At 38.9% G+C, this 19564-nt stretch overlaps 1 protein-coding gene across 3 annotated transcripts in view; it reads left to right on the top strand.

The window, feature by feature from the left end:
* The first annotated feature begins 11234 nt into the window (after positions 1 to 11234).
* Positions 11235 to 19564, top strand: part of LOC446916 (troponin T, cardiac muscle isoforms) — a 96491-nt gene continuing 88161 nt past the window's right edge. For all 3 annotated transcript variants that reach the window (XM_018246542.2, XM_018246541.2, XM_041582032.1), the window contains exons 1-2: positions 11235 to 11270; positions 17140 to 17188. In XM_018246542.2, coding sequence (XP_018102031.1) covers positions 17154 to 17188 — 35 coding nt within the window. In that variant the 5' untranslated portion in view covers positions 11235 to 11270; positions 17140 to 17153. The remainder of the gene's footprint in view (positions 11271 to 17139; positions 17189 to 19564) is intronic.

Here is a 19564-nt window from a genome sequence, read left to right as displayed (position 1 = left end):
TTGTAACATACACGGACATTGTAACAAATATATTACATTTTTTTTGTTGCAAGTAATTGTATCTTTTATGTCAAATTCTTCATTTGTTACATTTGACTTAAAATTAAACTATTTTCTTGTATTATTTTTGCAGGTATTACATGCTTTGCAACTTCCACATGAATAAAATCCTTTTTTCCCACTGCTAAGAAATGTATTGTTTCTTGCTTCATTAAAGGGTAAACAACTTGGTTCTAGCATTTGTCTTATGGTTTGCGGTCTCCTGTATATTACCTTAGGTTTTTCAGTTAGGAATCCAGACAAATCTTTATCATTTTTTAAAATGTGCCAGTGTTTCTTTATTATTTGTTCCAGATTTTTATTAGAATTATTAAATGTGTAATAAACAAAATGGAGTTGTCTTGTGTGGTTTTTTGTTTTTTATAATTCTGTTTTAGCATTTTGTTTCGATCTTTCATATCACAAATCTTCTTGGCATTATCCACAATTTCTTTTTTATATCCTTTTTCTTTGAATTGATTATATAATATGTTGCATTCTTTTTCGTAATCACTTGTTTTACTACAATTTCTTTTCACTCTATTAAATTGGCTTAGAGGGATGTTCTCTAACCATTTCCTATGGTGACAACTGGAATTCAGGATGAAGCCATAACAGTCGGTGGGTTTACGGTAAAGACTGGTCACAAACCTATTATTATCTATTGATACTGTCAAATCAAGAAAATGTACATTCTGAGTACTATATTCACTAGTGAAATTCAGATTAAATTCATTTTGATTTATGGTATTCAGAAAGGTTTTTAAAGATTGTTCAGGACCTTTCCAGATAAAAAGACAATCATCTATATAGCGTTTTGTATCATGTACATGCCTCTCTCCCCCCCATGGGACCCCCCCTCTTGACCTACTCTCCCCCCTACAGGGCCCCCCACCTAACCTACTCTCCTCCTTCTCTTCCTCCCCCCAGGAACCCCTCCCAGCGACTCCCCAGCTGGTGTTCCCCTCTCTCCCCCTCCTGCAATGACTAAGATCCCACATAGTGTGGGATCCAGCTGACCTCTGCACCTCTTCAAGCCTGGAGACGCATTCCCCCTTCTTCTCCTCGTGCCTCCTGCGTGAAGCCATAAATTGTATATTTGCCAAAAAGTACTCCTGCTTTAGATATAGCTCCTCCACCTCTGTAATCTAAATAGCAAGTGCAGAATCAACAGGAAAATGCACTTAAAATGGCCACTGGAAAACTTCACGTGTGAAAAAAATGACAGAAAGGAAGTGGGGCATTAAAAATTTTAAACAGTTGATTCAAATTTATGTGGGGCAAGGTCAACTTTTGATCATATTCGACTTTACGCTACGGCCAAAAACTTCATTAAATACAAGCTGTTAGATTAAAGAGTCAAAATTCTACTACCTTGATAAATATGTAAATAATCGAATTTAAAAAAAAAAATTAAGTCGAGCTAAATCGAAGTTTACTGTATTCGAAATTCAACCCTTGATAAATATGCCCCATAAAGTAGTACATTGTGCAAACCCTTCCAATACATAAGTAAAAACATATGAATTCTCAAATTTTATGTGCTGTACTAATGTAATAGTGAGTACTGTTCTGAATCAAATGCATACCTCCAAACTGTCCTGTTTTTAGAGGAACAGTCCCTCATTTGACAGCTCATCCTTCAGTCCCGCATTTGTACTGGAAAGTCCCATTTTTCTCTGCGCTGAACAGCCAGAAAAAGAAACTATGGGGCAAATTCACTAAAGGACGAAGTGACTAATGTTAGTGAAAATTCGCCAGCGTGACGTAATTTCATTACTTCGCTGATTTACTAATGGGCGTATGCGTAACTTCGCTAGCAAAGGAGATAGACCCTATCAGTAATTCGCTCCCTTACGTCTGGCGAAGTTGCGCTCTGGTGAAGGGACGTAACTATGCAAATTCACTAAGATGCAGATTTTACTGAACGTTACCTCTTGCTCCAGACTTGCCTTTGCCACCTCAGACCTGGCGAAGTGCAATAGAGTAGATAGGAGTCCTCAAAAAATAGTAATTGTTCAGGGTGATAGGCTGCAAAAGATAGTAAATTTTTTCTGGGGTACCCGATTTCCCCCCCTACATTTCCTAACATGTGGCACATAAACGATACACTGAGATAATGTGTAGGGCAGTATAACAAGTCTATTTATGTTATTAAGGTTTCCCGGGCTTGTGTAGTGTAACGTATTGGCTGCAACATATACGTCCATTCAACTTTAACTTCCCACCGTATGCAAATTAGCCAACGCTAGTGTAACTGCACTTTGCTTGCCGCAGTAACGCTAGCGCTATTTCACCAGTGTTTGGTGCCCTGGAAGCAACTTCGGATTTTAGTGAATTAGCGTTGTGTGGCGAATCTACTCCTGGAGAAGTGCTGCAATGTGAGCGAAGCAGATGCTAGCGCAAATTCGGTGCTTAGTGAATCTGCCCCAATGTTTCTAACTTAATTGGCTTTTGGCAGAGAGCCCATTTTTGTAACAATTTCAAGAAGGAAATAAGTAATTGTAACAATATAAGATAACAGGTCCCTTGGCAGAAGTTAGGCTCACAGCCTAAAGGGAAATTCACCTTCATTAGCAAAACTGTAATTACTGAAAAAAACAGAAATATGTTCAAACTTTCATAAACTGCCAAATTTTGTAAAATAATTAGGGGACGTGGTCACAAAAAATTAGACACGCTACACGCACCAACCTTTTTGTCCCTGTTTTTATTTCCAAAATGTTGGGAGGTATGCAAATGCATGTTGGGGCAAACTGGTTTAGAATAGGGATGTCTCACTTCTGGCACAGGGGCAAGGTGTGGGCACATCTACTTTTGTGAACAGCATCAATGCGTCACCTAGTAACAAGAGGTGAGATTGATGGGCGCCATTTGCGCCGTGACTTGCTGCACTTGATATAACTAGGCCCGGGAGTGAGCGAGGGGGGAAGGGGGCCTAGGAAACTTTGGCTACAATTCCCCCCTACAAATTTTTTAAATATATAATTCTTTCCTAGCTGCGGGACATTATATAAATCCGGACAAGGAGGACTGGAACACGCTTAAGTGAGGAAGAGTGCCACGTGGTGAGAGACTCTAATAATTTATATATGTCTTGGGGCTCTGCTATTTATATATTCTTATACTCTCTGCCTTATGTCATCGCTTGATATTTGATAACAGATATCGGATTAATGACTTACACCAAGTAACCCTACACTATTGCTATGATTGATAATAAGCACATGTGCCATAATTGTGAAATTCCTCTTGGAAACAAAAAGAGTTGGGATTTTATACGAGGAACATCATGCCCTGGGAACAACAATTAGAGGGCACATTCCACAAACTACAGATATCTTGCAGTTCCTCTACCCTTCTCCTCTTTGCTTCCATTAATTTATCAATGCTTGGAGGATTTACTTTATATTCTTACTTATTATATTTTAAAGAGACATGTTTATATTTATGAGTTTATATGCATATATTCTAATACAGCTAAACACAATGGAGGAACAGGCAGTACAACAGATTATGGAAACACAGGACACAGCAGTATTCTATATGAATGACATTGATACATTGAATCTTACACGGGAGAACAGAGCGGATGTTCTATTTACAAGTGGAACTTTTGTCCAACATGATGCGGGTACAAAACCTATGCCATTATTGTTTAACGACATGGAAAAACTCATGCTGATGGAACAGAAAACTTGGTGGGATTTTAGCACGATGCAACGATATTTAAACAAAGGAAGAATACCTAGGGGACTAAGAATTAACAAATACCCCTCCTTCTATGTGGATTCACATGACCAGGACTTTATTACATCATGGAATGAGGTTTTAACACAATGTTCAATGTCTCTTATGGGACAGAGATAAATAATTTACCTAAGAACAATGATTTTTTGCAACGGGATAAGAAACTGAGAACAAAATTAAATTTAAATGAGAATAATATTATGCAATCTAAACAGCAGAAATATAATCGGGATAAATTAGACTTTGATAATGATAATGTGTACACATGGCATAAAGATAGATTGTCGCGATCCCCCAAATCTGTAATTAAACAGAAAAACTTTGGGAATGGGAAAAAGAAAACTAAAGCCAAAACTGCACAGGTTGACATGTCTTCTACCCGGGTCTCATTCTCAGACATGGTTAATACAAGTGATGAGGACTCTGAGCCTAGTTTGAGAGAGAAACCCAGGTTCTTACAGAATGCTAAAAGGAAGAGATTCTTGGAGGGTGGGCCCACTACTGGGGAAAAAAACTAGAAGTGCCCAACACTAAAAAATGTAATGAGAAAAGTAATATTATAAATGTATCGTCACATGTTTTAACAGATGCACAGCATTCCCTTTTAAATAAGGGTTTAAATTTTGCACCCAATAATGATTTTTCACTTTTTTCCACTATCGTAGATTTAAACAAGTTCACCAGGAAACTCACTTTAAAGAGATTTTTTCACCAACACATTGGAGAGCAGTCCAATTCCACACAAGTGGAGACATTAGCACCTACTGAACACATCAGTGATGAACAGGTAGACATAGAACCAACACTTTCTCAAATGATTTCTTCTTCTTTTTCTTTTTTTCAGCACTGCAACACTATAGACACTGATTCAGATAGAATTAGATACACAGATCTTCCCACTAGTGTTATAAGAGTACCCACCCCCTCTTCCTTTAATCCAGCCTCCAATAGGGGACACTATATAGACTTGTTTCAGAAACTTGTGGAACAGGACATCATTACATTAGCCCAAAATATAAGATAGATCCAGAAATAGAAAGAAGTATGATAACCTGAATAGAGCAGAACGTATGGCATTAAAACAGTTAAAGGACAATTTGGACATCATCATTAAGGATTCGGATAAGGGTGGTTCAGTAGTAATAATGAATCGATTAGATTATTTTAAGGAATGTTCTAGACAATTGGATGATTGTGAAACGTATGAACCCCTACAATGTAATCCGACCAGTGAGTATCAAACATTACTGAAACAAATATTTCACTATGGTGTAATTGCCATAGTATTCAGTATAGATCAATTGAAGGACATAGTGGTTAATACTCCAAAGATACCAATTTTTCATATATTACCCAAGGTTCATAAAGGTTTAGAGAACATAAAAGGGAGACCGATTATCTCAGGCATATATGGACTTAATGAAAAATTGTCTAATATAATTGATATGCTGTTACAACCAATTGTTAAAGCCCTACCCTCATACCTAAGAGATACGGGACATTACCTGCAAATAGTACAAAATGTTGAATGGATGGGGAGTTATAGTTGGTTAACGTTGGATGTAACCTCATTATATATTAGTATTGAACATAGACTATAGGATTGCGAGCAGTTGAGTTTTGGTTGCGAGATTCCGATCTATATGGTGATACAACACGGGAATTTATTTTATTAAGTATTGAATATTTACTTACCCACAATTTTTTCATGTTTGATGGGGTGTTTTACCTCCAGAGACGTGGCACCGCTATGGGGGCAAAATTTGCCCCAACCTATGCCAACCTAGTCATGGGTTGGTGGGAGCGGTGCCACGTCTATGGATGTGGGAACCCCTGCAGACACAGAATTATCACTTATCACCGTTTTATAGATGATTTAATATTTATTTGGGGCAGCACCGAAGAAGAGAGTATCAAATTTTTGGAATATTGCAACCAGAATGAATACAATTTACGCTTTACCTATACAACTCATAACAAAGTGATAGACGTTTTAGACATCAAGTTGGAAGGAATGGAAGCTGGTGAAATACGTTGTGACCTCTATGTAAAACCAATAGCTAGGAACACTTTATTGAGAGCTGATAGCTGCCATCCTCGTCCTGTTTTGGGGGGAATACCGGTGGGCCAATTTTTGTGACTTAGACACATATGTACCACATGGGACGCCTTCAATAAACAGGCGATGATACTTTGGGACAAATTGGTTGAGAGAAAATATGATGTTACTGTAATAAAGAAAGCTTATGAAAGAGTAGTCAGTACCTCCAGGGAAGAACTCTTGTACCCAGTTAAATACCAAAACAACAAGAGGAGAACATTTAAAAACAAAAATGAGAACAAAAAACTTAATGGATCTTTATTACTAAATACAGCAACCAAGCCGACCAAATAAGGAGAATTATAGACAAAAGATTGGATGTATTGAAGGTAGATCCCTTGATAGATAGAGGGAGGTTTGAAGTATGTATTTAAAAAGAGCAGGACCATTTCAAATGACTTGTCACCCAGTCTATATCAACCTAAGAATAAACAAATGGAAACAAACAAAAATTGGTTAGTGAAACAAGGATCGTTCAAATGTGGAAAAAATAGATGTAAAGTGTGTAAATACATACTAGTTCAAAATTTCTTTAAGAGCACAACATCAGGGGAGATGTATCCCATAAAAAGTTCTATAAATTGCGATTCAAGGGGTCTCATTTACCTAGCGACCTGTAGTTGTGGTACTCAATATGTGGGCAGAATGTACAGGTCACTGAAAGTGAGGGCAAGGGAACATTTAATATCCATTGATCTGGACAAAATAGAAGAAACAAATTTTTCAAATAAATGCACATCTGCTATTGGTAAACATATCATGTGCAGACATGGGGGTGATTTTTCACATATCAAATTTCAGGGCATAGAACATGTCAAATTGGGACCACATGGAGGCGATATTAAGAAAATAATTGACCAAAGGGAAATCTTTTGGATTTTCACTTTAAAGACTAGGGGGCAAATTCACTAAGGCGCGAAGCGCCGAACGCTAGCGTTAATTCGCTAGTGTTTGGCATTTTCGCTACTGCGCAAATTCACTAACGAACGCTGGCGTAGTTTCGCTAGTGTTACTTCGCAACCTTACACCAGGCGAATCTTCGCTAGCGACGAAACTACGCAAATTCACTAACTTGCGCAGTGTAGTGAATGCTACCTTTTACGCTAGACTTCCTTTGCCACCTCAGACCTGGCGAAGCGCAATAGAGTAGATAGGGATTGCTTCAAAAAAAGTCAAATTTTTTTCTAAATCCCAAAAAACGCTGGCGTGTTTTCTACATGATGGCTGATAGGCTGAAAAAGATCGAAAATTTTTTGGGGCTCCCCTTCCTCCCCCCTACATTTCCTGACTCATGGCAACTTACCTAGACAGTGGGCACATGTGTAGGGCAAAATAAAATTTTTATTTGCAGATTTGAAGGTTTTCTAGGCATTTGTAGCGCAGATACGTGTTCCTCCATTGAAATTTGAATTTCGCGCCGTATTTAAATTGGCCTTCGCTAGCGCAACTTCGCTTTATATAGCGAAACAACGCTAGCGCAACTCCGCAACCTTACGCTACCCCTGTGCGCAACTTCGGATTTTAGTGAATTTGCGAAGCGCTGGCGAAACTACGCCTGTCGAAGTGCGGTGAAGTGCGGCGAAGTGCGGCGAAGTTGCGCCTGGCGCAACTTCGCATCTTGGTGAATTTGCCCCTTGGCATCCGCATGGTCTCAATAATGACTGGGAAGTAACATGCTTTTTTCAGCCATAATGTGTGTATAACAACCCAAAAATGTGCAAATGTAATGATTTATGAGTGAATAACATCGCTGTTAAGGAAGTCTAAAACTAATGTCTCTTATATTACATTATGATAATATCTGTTGTGACCAATATGACTTGTAACAAATAAAACATATATTCTTTTGTTTGCTTTGTTTTATATCTGAGATTTTTTTAATGAACACAGGTATATAAGGCACAGGATATCCTGTGACCTCACCTCTGATGAAGTGCCAGAAGGGGGCATGAAACGCGTCAGGTGATCTAACATGTCAAAGGGTAGGAGTACATCTGTTAAGGATGCCTGTTTGTTGTTTTAATTTTTCCAATAAAGCTGGACAGTGATTTTTTATCCCATGTGTGTGGAATGGCTTTCTTGCCCGCTAAACCCCCAGCATCGATGCAAGCTCAGTTTTGTGTCCATTTCAGTGCTTTAGAATGTAAATAAGTTTCAGAGAATGTCATTTAGCGCTTAGAAAAAACTGATAACCCAGTGGACTGGTCAGAAATGTTGCCAAGGCTAAGTCCATACACAAACTTTATTGTCATCTCAGCAGTATACAAATATACAGTGAGACGAGACGACGTGGCTCAAGCTAGTACATATCACAAAAAGGCACTTAAAAATACACAATAAATATGTAAACATGAAATGTGCAATATATTGGCAGAAATTGGATATATACATGTGTAAACCTTTAGAATTGTGCAAATAAATTAACGGTTCACAAAGTTAAGTTCACAGTTCAGGTGTGTCTGGAATGTAGTGGGAGGGCAGGCAGTGAGTTGAGGAATCTGATAGCTTGTGGAAAAAAGCTTTCACGCAGCCTGGTTGTTCGGGTTTTAATACCGCAAAAGCGGCTGCCGGATGGGAGCAGCGTGAACAGTCCATGTGAGGGGTGTGTGGAGTCCAGTGCAATGCAGGAGGCCTTTCTTACACAGCGCTTGTGGAAGATGTCCTGCAGTGGTGGAAGAGCCACTCCAATGATGTTGCCAGCTGCTCTGACAGTCCGCTGTAGACTTTTCCGGTCAGCAGAGCTGGCACTACTGTACCAGATGGAGATGCAGCTCATCAGGACGCTCTCTATTGTGCCTCTGTAGAACACTGTGAGGGTGGGAGGCGGAAGGCTGGCCCGTTTCAGTCGTTTTAGGAAGTGAAGACGCTGCTGAGCCTTTTTGGTAATGGAGGCGGTGTTGGTGGTCCAGGTGAGGTCATCAGAGATGTGGACTCCCAGGAATTTGGTGTTCTTTACTGTCTCTACTGTGGAGCCGTTGATGTTGAGTGGTGTGTGAACAGGGAGAGTTCTCCTGAAGTCGACAATCATCTCTTTCGTTTTATCCACATTCAGTGACAGGTTGTTCTCACTGCACCAGACTGCCAGCTGCTGAACCTCATCTCTGTACGCCGACTCGTCGTTGTGGTTGATGAGCCCCACCACAGTTGTGTCATCGGTGAACTTGATGATGTGGTTCGAGCTGTGTCTAGCTATGCAGTCATGTGTCAGCAATGTGTACAACAGGGGCTGAGAACACATCTTTGAGGAGCTCCTGTGCTCAATCTGATGGTGCTGGAAACCTTGTTGCCGATACGAACAGACTGAGGCCTCTCTGACAGAAAGTCCAAGATCCAATTGCACAAAGTGGTACTCAATCCCACTCAGCTTTTGAGGGATGATGGTATTAAATGCTGAGCTAAAGTCTATGAACAGCATTCTCACATAACTGTCTTTCTTGTCCAGATGAGTTAGTGAGAGGTGGAGTGCAGAAGATATGGCATCCTCAGTTGACCTGTTTGGCCGATATGCAAATTGTAGTGGGTCCAGTGAGTGGGGGAGGGTGCTCTTGATGTGTGCCATCACAAGTCTCTCGAAGCATTTCATGATGACCGGGGTTAGTGCAACAGGGCGGTAGTCATTCAGGCAGGTTACTGAAGATTTCTTTGGCACTGGAATGATGATGGTGGACTTGAAGCATGTGGGGATGATCATCTGGTTTAGCGATGTGTTGAAAATGTCAGTGAAGACGTCAGTCAGCTGATCAGCACAGTCTCTGAGCACACGACCAGGAATGTTGTCTGGTCCATCACGTCGGCCGTGGGTAGACAGATGACTTGGTCGGCGAGAGGAGGTGTGGGTTTCCTCACAGGCTCTTTGTTTAGCGCATCAAACCGTGCTTAGAACTTGTTCAGTTCCTCTTGGAGTGTGGCGTCTTCGTCGCTGCTGCTCCGCGCAGGCTTGTACTGTGTGATAGCCTGAATGCCTTGCCATAAGTTGCGTGAGTCTTTTGAGTTGTCAAAATGATTTTGAATCTTCAGTGTGTACTCCTGCTTTGCTTGTCGGATGGTTCGAGAGAGGTTGGCCCTGGCTATTTTAAGAGCAACTCTGTCCCCTGATCGGAAAGCGACATCTCTCTCTCTCTTAGCCGTGCACGAACTTTTGCTGTAAACCAGGATTTTTCGTTGGCTCTCGTGGCGACAGTTTTGGAGACGGTAACATCCTCAATGCATTTGTTGATAAAGCAGGTCACAGAGTCTGTGTACTCCTCCAAGTTGATGGAGCCATTGTGGGTAGCAGCCTCCCTGAACATGTTCCAATCTGTGCAGTCGAAACAGTCCGGAAGAAGAAGACCCAGTAGAGAAGGATTTTAGCCTTTTTTTTAGCAAAACAAATTAATCCAATTGTATTATCAAATTATTTAAAGCCAGTCTGAAGTCTGTGTTGATCTGGTTAGAGCAAACATATTAAGTCTGGACACACCCATTGGGAATTGTCCACATAAAAGAACCAATGACTTTCAATTTATCATATAAAAATTAAAAGGTTATTCACCAAAAAACATTTTTTTCATTACGCAAAAAAAGCACACCGTAATTATTAAAAGTGAATAGAAATGTCCAATGTTACAGGACCACAGCTAAAAATAGGAGACTGTATAATTGAAATATTAGCTATATATGGGCCCCTTGTGAATTATGTACAATAAAAGACACAAACAACACTCCTAAAAGTAGAGAAATAAAACAAAAAATGAATGAAGGGTATTATTAAGGTCATTATATAAATAAACAAACTAGATGCAGATTTGAAGTGTTACATTGCACATGAAGTATAGAATTGTACTAGTTAGTAATGGATTAGTTATTATTTACTAACTGTAAATGCAAGCACTGGGTACATAAATTGCAACACAATGCATCACTGAAATGTTATTTATTTACTACTGAACCTGCCTGCAATCCCAAAACAGAGCTTTACCTTTGTATATTTTTGTTCTGATGCAAGAAATTCCTGTACTTAAGATGATTTGACTGACAAAACACAGCAAATTTTATTTGACTTCTACCCTGAATAGAATCTAGAATGTACAGATTCTAGAATACAGTATGTATCATGCAGTAGCATTGCTCTGTTAAATAAAAAAAAAAAATATATATATATATATATACTGTACATATATGGAGAGGAAAGCCAACATCTGAAGTGCTTCACTGATAACCAAGAATAGCAGCATCTGGAAAAAGATCTCCTCCCATTGCAAATTTTGTCCTCTTTCCTTGAGTCAATTATAATTACACACCCACAACTCTTATCAGGATACTTTAAAGATATATATATATGATGCAAATTCTCTTTCTTTCCCAGACTCAACTTGCTTCCTCTGTTTTTGAACTCCCAAAGGTAAGATACATGTGTTTTTTACATTTTATATCATAAGTAAAGCTAAAATAAATTTGTACAGTATATGGGTAGGCACATTCCTTGCTAACTTTATTACATCAAAGAACATACATGTTTTTTACATTTTATATCATAAGTAAAGCTAAAATAAATGTGTACAGTATATGGGTAGGCACATTCCTCCCTAACTTTATAACATCAAAGAACATACTATAACTGTTCAATCTATCACAGTAATATGCTGCACACTTAGTATATAATGTCACATAACATTGTGCTCTACAGATACAAACTAAATATTTTAATGAAAATACTGCTAAATTGGAAGCGGTCAGAACTCCAGAGTTGGAGGAGTATATTTTTTGCACTACTAATACAATTTACATGTACCAATTCAGAAACAAGACCACATTTTTTGCTGAAAAGCAAAATCAAGTAAGGAATACAGTGAGTAAACACAAAAACACTTATATTATGATGGAGCTGCAAATATTTCAACAATCCAAGTTTGAATATATGAAAGTAGGTCCATATAAATACTGAATTATTGAAAAGACTTTTTTGGAAACACTCACTCTACGGGGTGAGTTGAATTGCTGAGATTTCTGCAGCTCCATCATTACTTAGCACTTACTCCTAATCTGGCTGTGTGAATAATATTTATGCATACAAATACATCAGTTTAGGGGAAAGATGACATGAATTTGCTCGTAACCACATGTTCCCCTTTCAATATGAATAGTTTGTGCTTCGTGCATAAGCCAGAGTTGACATATCATATCCATGTCACACCTATAGTTACGCTAACACCAGAATGTGAATTAATAATAATAATAATAATAATAATCATGGATGATAAAAAATGTATTTGTCGGCAATTTTCTTGTATGCATTTCAATTATTTTAAAGTTTCATTGAGGGCCCTTTCAACCTCTTGTATAGGTAAATGTTTTTTTGTATAAAATCTGTATGTTCAATGTATACCCATTTATAGTACAGCCTATGAGTAAGTGCCCCAATAGGCACGAAACGCGTTAGGTTTTTATATCTTAATAAAAATGTTCTATTTTTTTAATTAACTGCTTCTTCATTATTGGAGGTCCTCACATCTTTTATGAAATGCTGTTCAGAGGCACAAGTTCCCCTAATGTTCTATGATTAAAAGAAGGAAAACACTGACAACTGAAAAAAAAAAATAACAATTTTTTTTTAATTCATGTATTTTGGATATGAAATTTGCTTAAAATTACATGTTCTATCAATAGAACTTTTCCCATTTTAAATGCAATCATACATTAGGTATATTTTATAAGCTAGCAATCATTTTACAAACATGCTGCATCTCGTTGAAATGAATGCACCCCAAAATTGCATATATTGCTTTTTTTTATTTTTTCTACTGATATGTTTAAACATTACTTAAACATACAGATTGCTTAAAGAAACAAAATGAATTCACACATTTATCATTAAAGAGTTCCGAAGGTAGTAAAAGTGGTATACACTTCTGTATCACCACAGTGTATCAAAGACAGTGCAGTAAGGATTTTTTGAGTGCTATATTGATGTTCCCAAAAAATACCTTGCCCATTATGAACACATTCTATTGCATACCTCCAAATTGTCCTTTTATGTACTGGATAAAAGACCGAAAAAGGGTGGGTGTGGGGCATGATGTGACATGGACAGTTTTTGAGGCAAATCTTGGGCATGTTAGGCATAACTGGGTATGGTCAGGGTGGGATGTCTACACACACACTCTAACTATATATAGAGAAAGAGAAAATTTTGTACGTGAGTCCTACACTGTTTGTGAGCATTATAAGTTTGTAGTGCAGAATCAAGTCCCCCAGCAACCAATGTGACTGAGTAATAAGACCGTTGTGCACTTACTCTCAGGAACTAGAGCTCAGGAGCTCTAGTGGGAAAGCAGGGAGTTACACCTGTAAATAATTACCTTCCTACACTATCTATTAGCATTTAAAGTTTGTAGTGCATTTAAAATCAAGTTCCCCATTAAACAATGTGACTGAGTAATAAAACCATGGTGTACTTTCCCTTAACTCAGTGGCTATAGTTATAAAGCAAGCTGCTTTTTAGCCCCAGACAATTAACATACATCTAAGTAATTCCCTGTTTTAAAGGCTAAATGGCAGCCATAGCAATATTTAGCTACAATTTGTACACGAAACACAGAAAGAATTAGTCAGCACTCGGTCTAACTCACGCAGTGGCTTTGACCAGCTGCAGTAGACACCATTGTCCAAGCATTCAGTCTAACCCACACTCTGGAATTCACCAGCTGGCATAAACGATAAAAAGCCAATATTTGTGCACAAATAGAAAGAGAAAATCTTCCTCTAATATACTTAACTCTTCCATCCCCTTAACAGAAGCTTGCGGTACTCCACTGACAACACTGGCCCAATTAGAAATATATTCCATTTACCATAAATCTTTGTAATAAATCAGCCAGTTGTTTGTCCAAGTACAAATATTATGTACCAAACCAATAATCCTTAATAATTGATGTGGCCAAATTTGTTCTATTTTTGTGAATTCAAATGTCTTTGCCCTTACCAGCCCTTACAAACAGCTTAGAATTATTACACAAACGGGGTTATGCAATAAAAGGTGCAAAACCTGTTACCAATCACCATTTTATTGCATATGTGGGCAAAACTGCTAATATCTACCCAGGTATAGTAACACATAGCAACCAGTCAGTAATAAATTAAAATCAGTCATCTGCGGAAGGCTAATGACAGCAAATCTACTCAAAGATGTTTCCAATTATACTGCTTGCTAGATAATTTGCTGTGACTTTTTTTTAATAGAAATTAGCTGATGCTATACAGGAAACATGTAAGTTCTGGCAGTTAGGTGGTTAAGTGTGGCAGCAGGAATATTGTTCTAAATGTTGTGCTATATGCCATAGATGGAAATGTACTGTGAGTGTTCTGATAAAATGACACAGTGATAAGAGAGCTTGGCCTAAAAAGAGTGTACTAGAATAGAACAGTAAGATAACACATTCTTTCAGTCTTAAAGCTTCCATTTCTGTCATTCCTTTGTACTTTGTCACATGTATTGATTAATATTTGTTTTAAAATTGTGCATTTTGAGTGTTTTCTTCCAAAATCATACAGTAATCTTGTGGCCATATTTGGCAATGTTAATTTTATTTTCAATAAAATCCACGCTAGCATAAATATATGCCCTATAACACTAGTGACAGCACTAAGCAAGTCTAACTGATTAAATCACAAATGATTATTAATAATATAATTTTACTGGTTATTCCTCTTGTTTTTGTCATTTATCAGAACATAACTATTACATATTGCACATGTATAAAGCAGTACAGCAGTAAATAAATGTGATACTTTTAATAAATTACAGTATAAATACCTTTGTTGAACACAAATTAAATTGTTCTAAACAATAATGGAATGCAGTTTGGGGCATTTTGCAGCCAGTACAAACATGTTAAGATTGTGGCCATCAATTATGTGTTACTAAGCTGGTATGTGGTATAATTCAGAAAAACTAACACTGTATATTATATGAATTAACAAAACATTTCTCAAGCCCTACTTTAAAGGGTTCACATTGTTATTGTAATGGGATGTCAGGTAAAGCTTTAAGGAACTGTAACACTATTTTAGTATTTTAACACAATTTTTTATTAAAAAATCCTTTCTACCCACACTAATAATAGATCTACCCTGCATAAAGTTTATTAATATCAATGCTTTATTAAAAAAAATACTGTTAGAAAACACTGCTTCTTGTTGCGACAGCTTCACTAATGTCTCTTTAAATAACTGATATGCTCTAACCATAATGATGCCTGGGTGGCTCAAGGTCTGGAGCATAGTAACCTCCTTGTGAAGTTTGTAAGTGGCGAAAGTGCGGCAGCCAGTGGGGTCGCCATATCGCCGCATGCAGCAAGTCACATCTTTGCCCTTGTTGTGCGCAGATTTAAATGCAATCTCCTTCCGGTTATGCAAAGTTCCATGTGGACAAGTTTAGTGAATCCGGAGCCCACATACTGGAGGCCAGTTACATAGGTGAGATCCTCGCAGCTTAAAGCCCCTGTCAATGGGAAGGAGATCACACTCAAATCTGTACAGAACGAGGGGAACGATGTGATTTACTGCGTGCGTCGATACGGCGACCCCACTGGCTGCCACACTCTTGCCCCTTACAAACTTCACAAGGAGGTCACTCTGCTCTGGACCTTGCGCCACCCGGGCATCGTTATGGTAAGAGCATATCAGTTATTTAAAGAGACATTAGTGAAGCTGTCACAACAAGAAACTGTGCATTACCAGATTTTAAAAGAGACCAATTCTTCTAGGAAAAGTCGGGTTAGGGGGAAGATGCAGGGCGCAGTCACTCTATCGCCATTTTCCGTAGACAGGAAGCAGTGTTTTCTAACAGTATTTTTTTCATAAAGCATTGATATTAATAAAATTTATGCAGGGTAGATCTTGATGGTATTTTTAGTAGTACCATTTTTGACCTTGTGTAAGACAAAACTCAGTAAAGGAAAACCTTTAGTAATTGTCAGGCAATTTATTCATACAGAATACAGCATAACAGTTTTGTCTGGGTAAGCTGTTGGAGTAACACACTGAATGTCACCCAAGGACTTAACAAAGACACACCTCTTGGTCCAAGCATTATATAGCTTTCAGAAGGCATTTACAGTAATTATGACAAGGGGTACACGGAAATACCATACATGGTCTGGCGAGGAGTTTTACTGGCATATATATTTATACATTCCTGTAAGATGTGCAGTTTTGCAACATAAGAGATTTCTGGTTCCAACTGTCCACAGCCTCGTAGACATCTGTTAGCTAAATATAGCCATTGTGGTACAGCCAGTAATTGAGCAGCACTTCTGCAAAAGGGGCCCCAAGAGACATGCTGACACTATGCTGACACTCTGGAATCTAAGTAACAGAGTGGAGATCATTTATTTATATGGCCTAGTATAAGTTATATAAGTGACCATTGTCCACAGTTGACCATAAGCCCTTATAGTCCATCCTGCCTTGGGCCCTATAGCGTTATGGCGTCATAGAGGGCGGGGGTGTCAGGCTCTTTCGGAGACTTTAGTAGGAAGAGCAGTTAAAACTGCTGTTAGTGTACAGCTCGCAGGGATTGACACGAGGAAGCGAGTGCAGGTTACAAAAGCGTGGTCGAATCACAGGCAATGGGTCAGTAGGCAGGCAGCAGGGACAGGCCGAGGTCGAAGGGCAGGCAGAAGATAGTCGTATCGGTAATCAGGCGGAGGGTCGGTAGGCAGGCAGAAGAGAATCGAAGTCCAAAGTCAGGCCGAGGTCGGTAACGAGAAAAGCAAATCCAAGATTAATCAGGAGACACAATAAACGAATACAAGCAAGGGAAAAAATCACCAAGCACTGTTTGCTCGTGCTGACGTCTATTTACAGGGACAAGTTTGGCGACAAAGCGTAACGACGCAGCGTTAACGCGCCCGCGTCATCGGGACGCGCGCACGCCCAAATGAACGGATGCGCGCCCGCGCAAAGACGCCCGCGCGGACGGCAGACGCCGAGAAAACGCCACAGTTACAGGAACCTTACAGGGGGTAATAGATATCAACCCTCTGACACTAGCCATTCGTCCGTCATAGGAATTAGACCGTTCCAGATATATTTTATATAAACAATCTATTATTAGTGTGGGTAGAATGGATTTTTTAATAAAAAATTTTTTAGTGTTACAGTTCCTTTAAATAGATTGCTGATTTGTTTTTCTACTAAAAACATGCTCATGTACATATATTGCACACTAGTATAAATTCTAATGGTTACTTGAATTTTTTTCACTTTAGATTGTGGTGAAAACATGTCTGATACAGATGATATAATAGAAGAATATGAGTAAGTATATATTTATATATGTATTTGACAGAACTTACTGTTTCTTCTGCACTGCTCAGAACATTCCTTCAAACACCCACTGTATAATTTAAACGAGCAGTACATCTGATCCATTTTGCCTTTCAGAAATTCGTAACCTTCCCTTCAGCTATCCCATAGTATCCCATCTCTCCAATTTGCCTCAGTGAGGGAAAAAAAAAATCCTTCCTTTACTCCAAAATGACAATCAGACTAGTAATAATTATTTAGTTGTAATATTTAAATGCATATCTCTTCTTTGCTATTAACTTTTTAACTTCTTTTTTAAGCCATAAAGGTTGATTCTTAGTGCTTCTACATTTACTCCTTAAGGAAATAAATTGAGAACAGTAATGATTTAATATCATTTTAAATGACAACCATTTCTGTTCTGTGTTTTAAGCTAAAAACTAAGCTCCGAAGGGCAGCCCTCAAAGTACTAGAATTAGCTTTTCTGAAATTCATGTTTTTTGTTGCCCCAGTGTATATTTGTTTTTTGCACCAGACATTAAATGATATCAGATTATGATCACTATTACCCAGGGGTTCAATTATTAACATATTTGCTATACGTTCTTGGTCATTAGAGATCACTAGATCCAGTATAACATTTTTTTCTGGTTGGCTCCTCAACAACTTATAAAATGCAATGAGTTTATAAATTGAACTGGCAGTACTTTTGCCCCAGTCAGTTACCTGGGTAATTAAAATCCACCATCATTACTTTCCCCAAGCAAGCAGCCTTTTCTATTTGCATAAGGATCGTAGCCTCCTCACTTATGCAGGGAATGTCTTAGTCAGCTAGGTTGGGTCCTTTTTCTCAGAAGGGAGGGGGAGTAGTTCCCCAGCTGTTATAAAGTTAGATCTTGCCATGTGTTCCCTCTCTTTCTAGTGCAGCCACTCACTGGATGAGGTGGTGTGTAGCTGGGAGGGCCTTAGGTGGAGGTAAGCCGCAGTATAGGAGCAAAAAAGTGTCAGGTCAGAAACTGTAATAGGTCACTATTGGAGTAACAGATAGGTTCAGGAAAGTTAGTGAGCAGCTAAAGCTCAAATGAGGAGTTTAGTGAATGGTTAGCACTCTGTGGCGACAAGGCCGCCAGGTTAGGGACTCAAGCGGTTAGGCTTAGGGATAGAGAGATCCTTGGAGCATGAGACCAGCTGTGAGATTCACCTTTGATGGGGATTGTGCACCAAAGGCAGACAAGGTGACTCAATTCAGAAAGCTGACTAACAAAGGATTAGACAGTAACCGTGATTAATACAATTGTGTAAATGACCTGCTGCCACTACTTGCTTTGTGGAGTGTACCATCTGAGCATACATCTTGATTTTGTGGCTGACTATTGAGAAGTGTACCATGAGCGCCCAAAGTCTATTTAATCAAGAGTGATTGCTGTGTGCTTATACCCAAGTAGTAATCCCTTACTCCATACCATAATGGGCCCCACCTGAAGATAAAGAGTCTAATTCTATTGTGCTTATCGGGAGTTGCTGGGAGTTGGACCCCTTGCCTGGGTACCGAAACCAGTATATAGTAACCAGCCATGTTTCAGCCATTTTAGCTCACATCATATTTTTCCTCCAGCACCAGCACCTCCAGATCTTCCATTGTACCAGTCAGACTCCTTGCATTTGCAAACATACATTTAATACTGGTACCATATTGAACATATGACATGTGGCCCTTCCTTTGCCCATCTAACCTGTCCTTTATTGAACCCACCCCGCCCCACCCTAGTTTAAATTCTAGCCATCTTCTACCCCAAAACAGCTGCATCATCATCATTGAGGTGCAGCCCATCTTTAGCAAAGAGCCTTTAGCCAATTGAGAAATCAGCCCAGTTCTCCAAAAACTTGAAACCCTCCTCCCTACACCAATCTCTCAGCTATGCATTAATCTCCCTAAACTCCCGCTGTCTTTTTAACATTAAAATATCAAACATTTAAACTCTAATTCTAGTTTGTGAGCTTTAGCACAAACATTTCCTGTTCACAGATGATACTCAAAAAAAGTTACTTAAAACCAGGCGAGACCGGCCAGGCTCCATAGGCAACCTGGCCTGTCACGTTGCCAGCTAGGCACGCACATGCGTGAATCACAGCAATGCACAAGAGTAATCTAAAAATGACTGGGAGAGAGAACAGGCAGAGAAGGTACGTGCCTGGCGCCCCCAGCTTTGCACCCTCACCATGTGCCTACTCTGCCTACCCCTAGTTCCGGCCCTGATTTACCGTGAATTTCAGAATTTCACAAATCTTTTTGTAGAACATTAGGTTTGTGGAGCTAAAATGATTATGGATTTGATTCAGTTCCCTTCAGAAAAAAGCATTCCTGGGTCAGTGTGGGTGTGGGGCCAC

This window comes from Xenopus laevis, chromosome 2L (assembly GCF_017654675.1).
Source record: "Xenopus laevis strain J_2021 chromosome 2L, Xenopus_laevis_v10.1, whole genome shotgun sequence".
Classification (NCBI taxonomy): Eukaryota; Metazoa; Chordata; class Amphibia; order Anura; family Pipidae; genus Xenopus; species Xenopus laevis.
The sequence above is the reverse complement of the archived record's forward strand: the minus strand, read 5'-3'. Positions and strand labels throughout refer to the sequence as shown.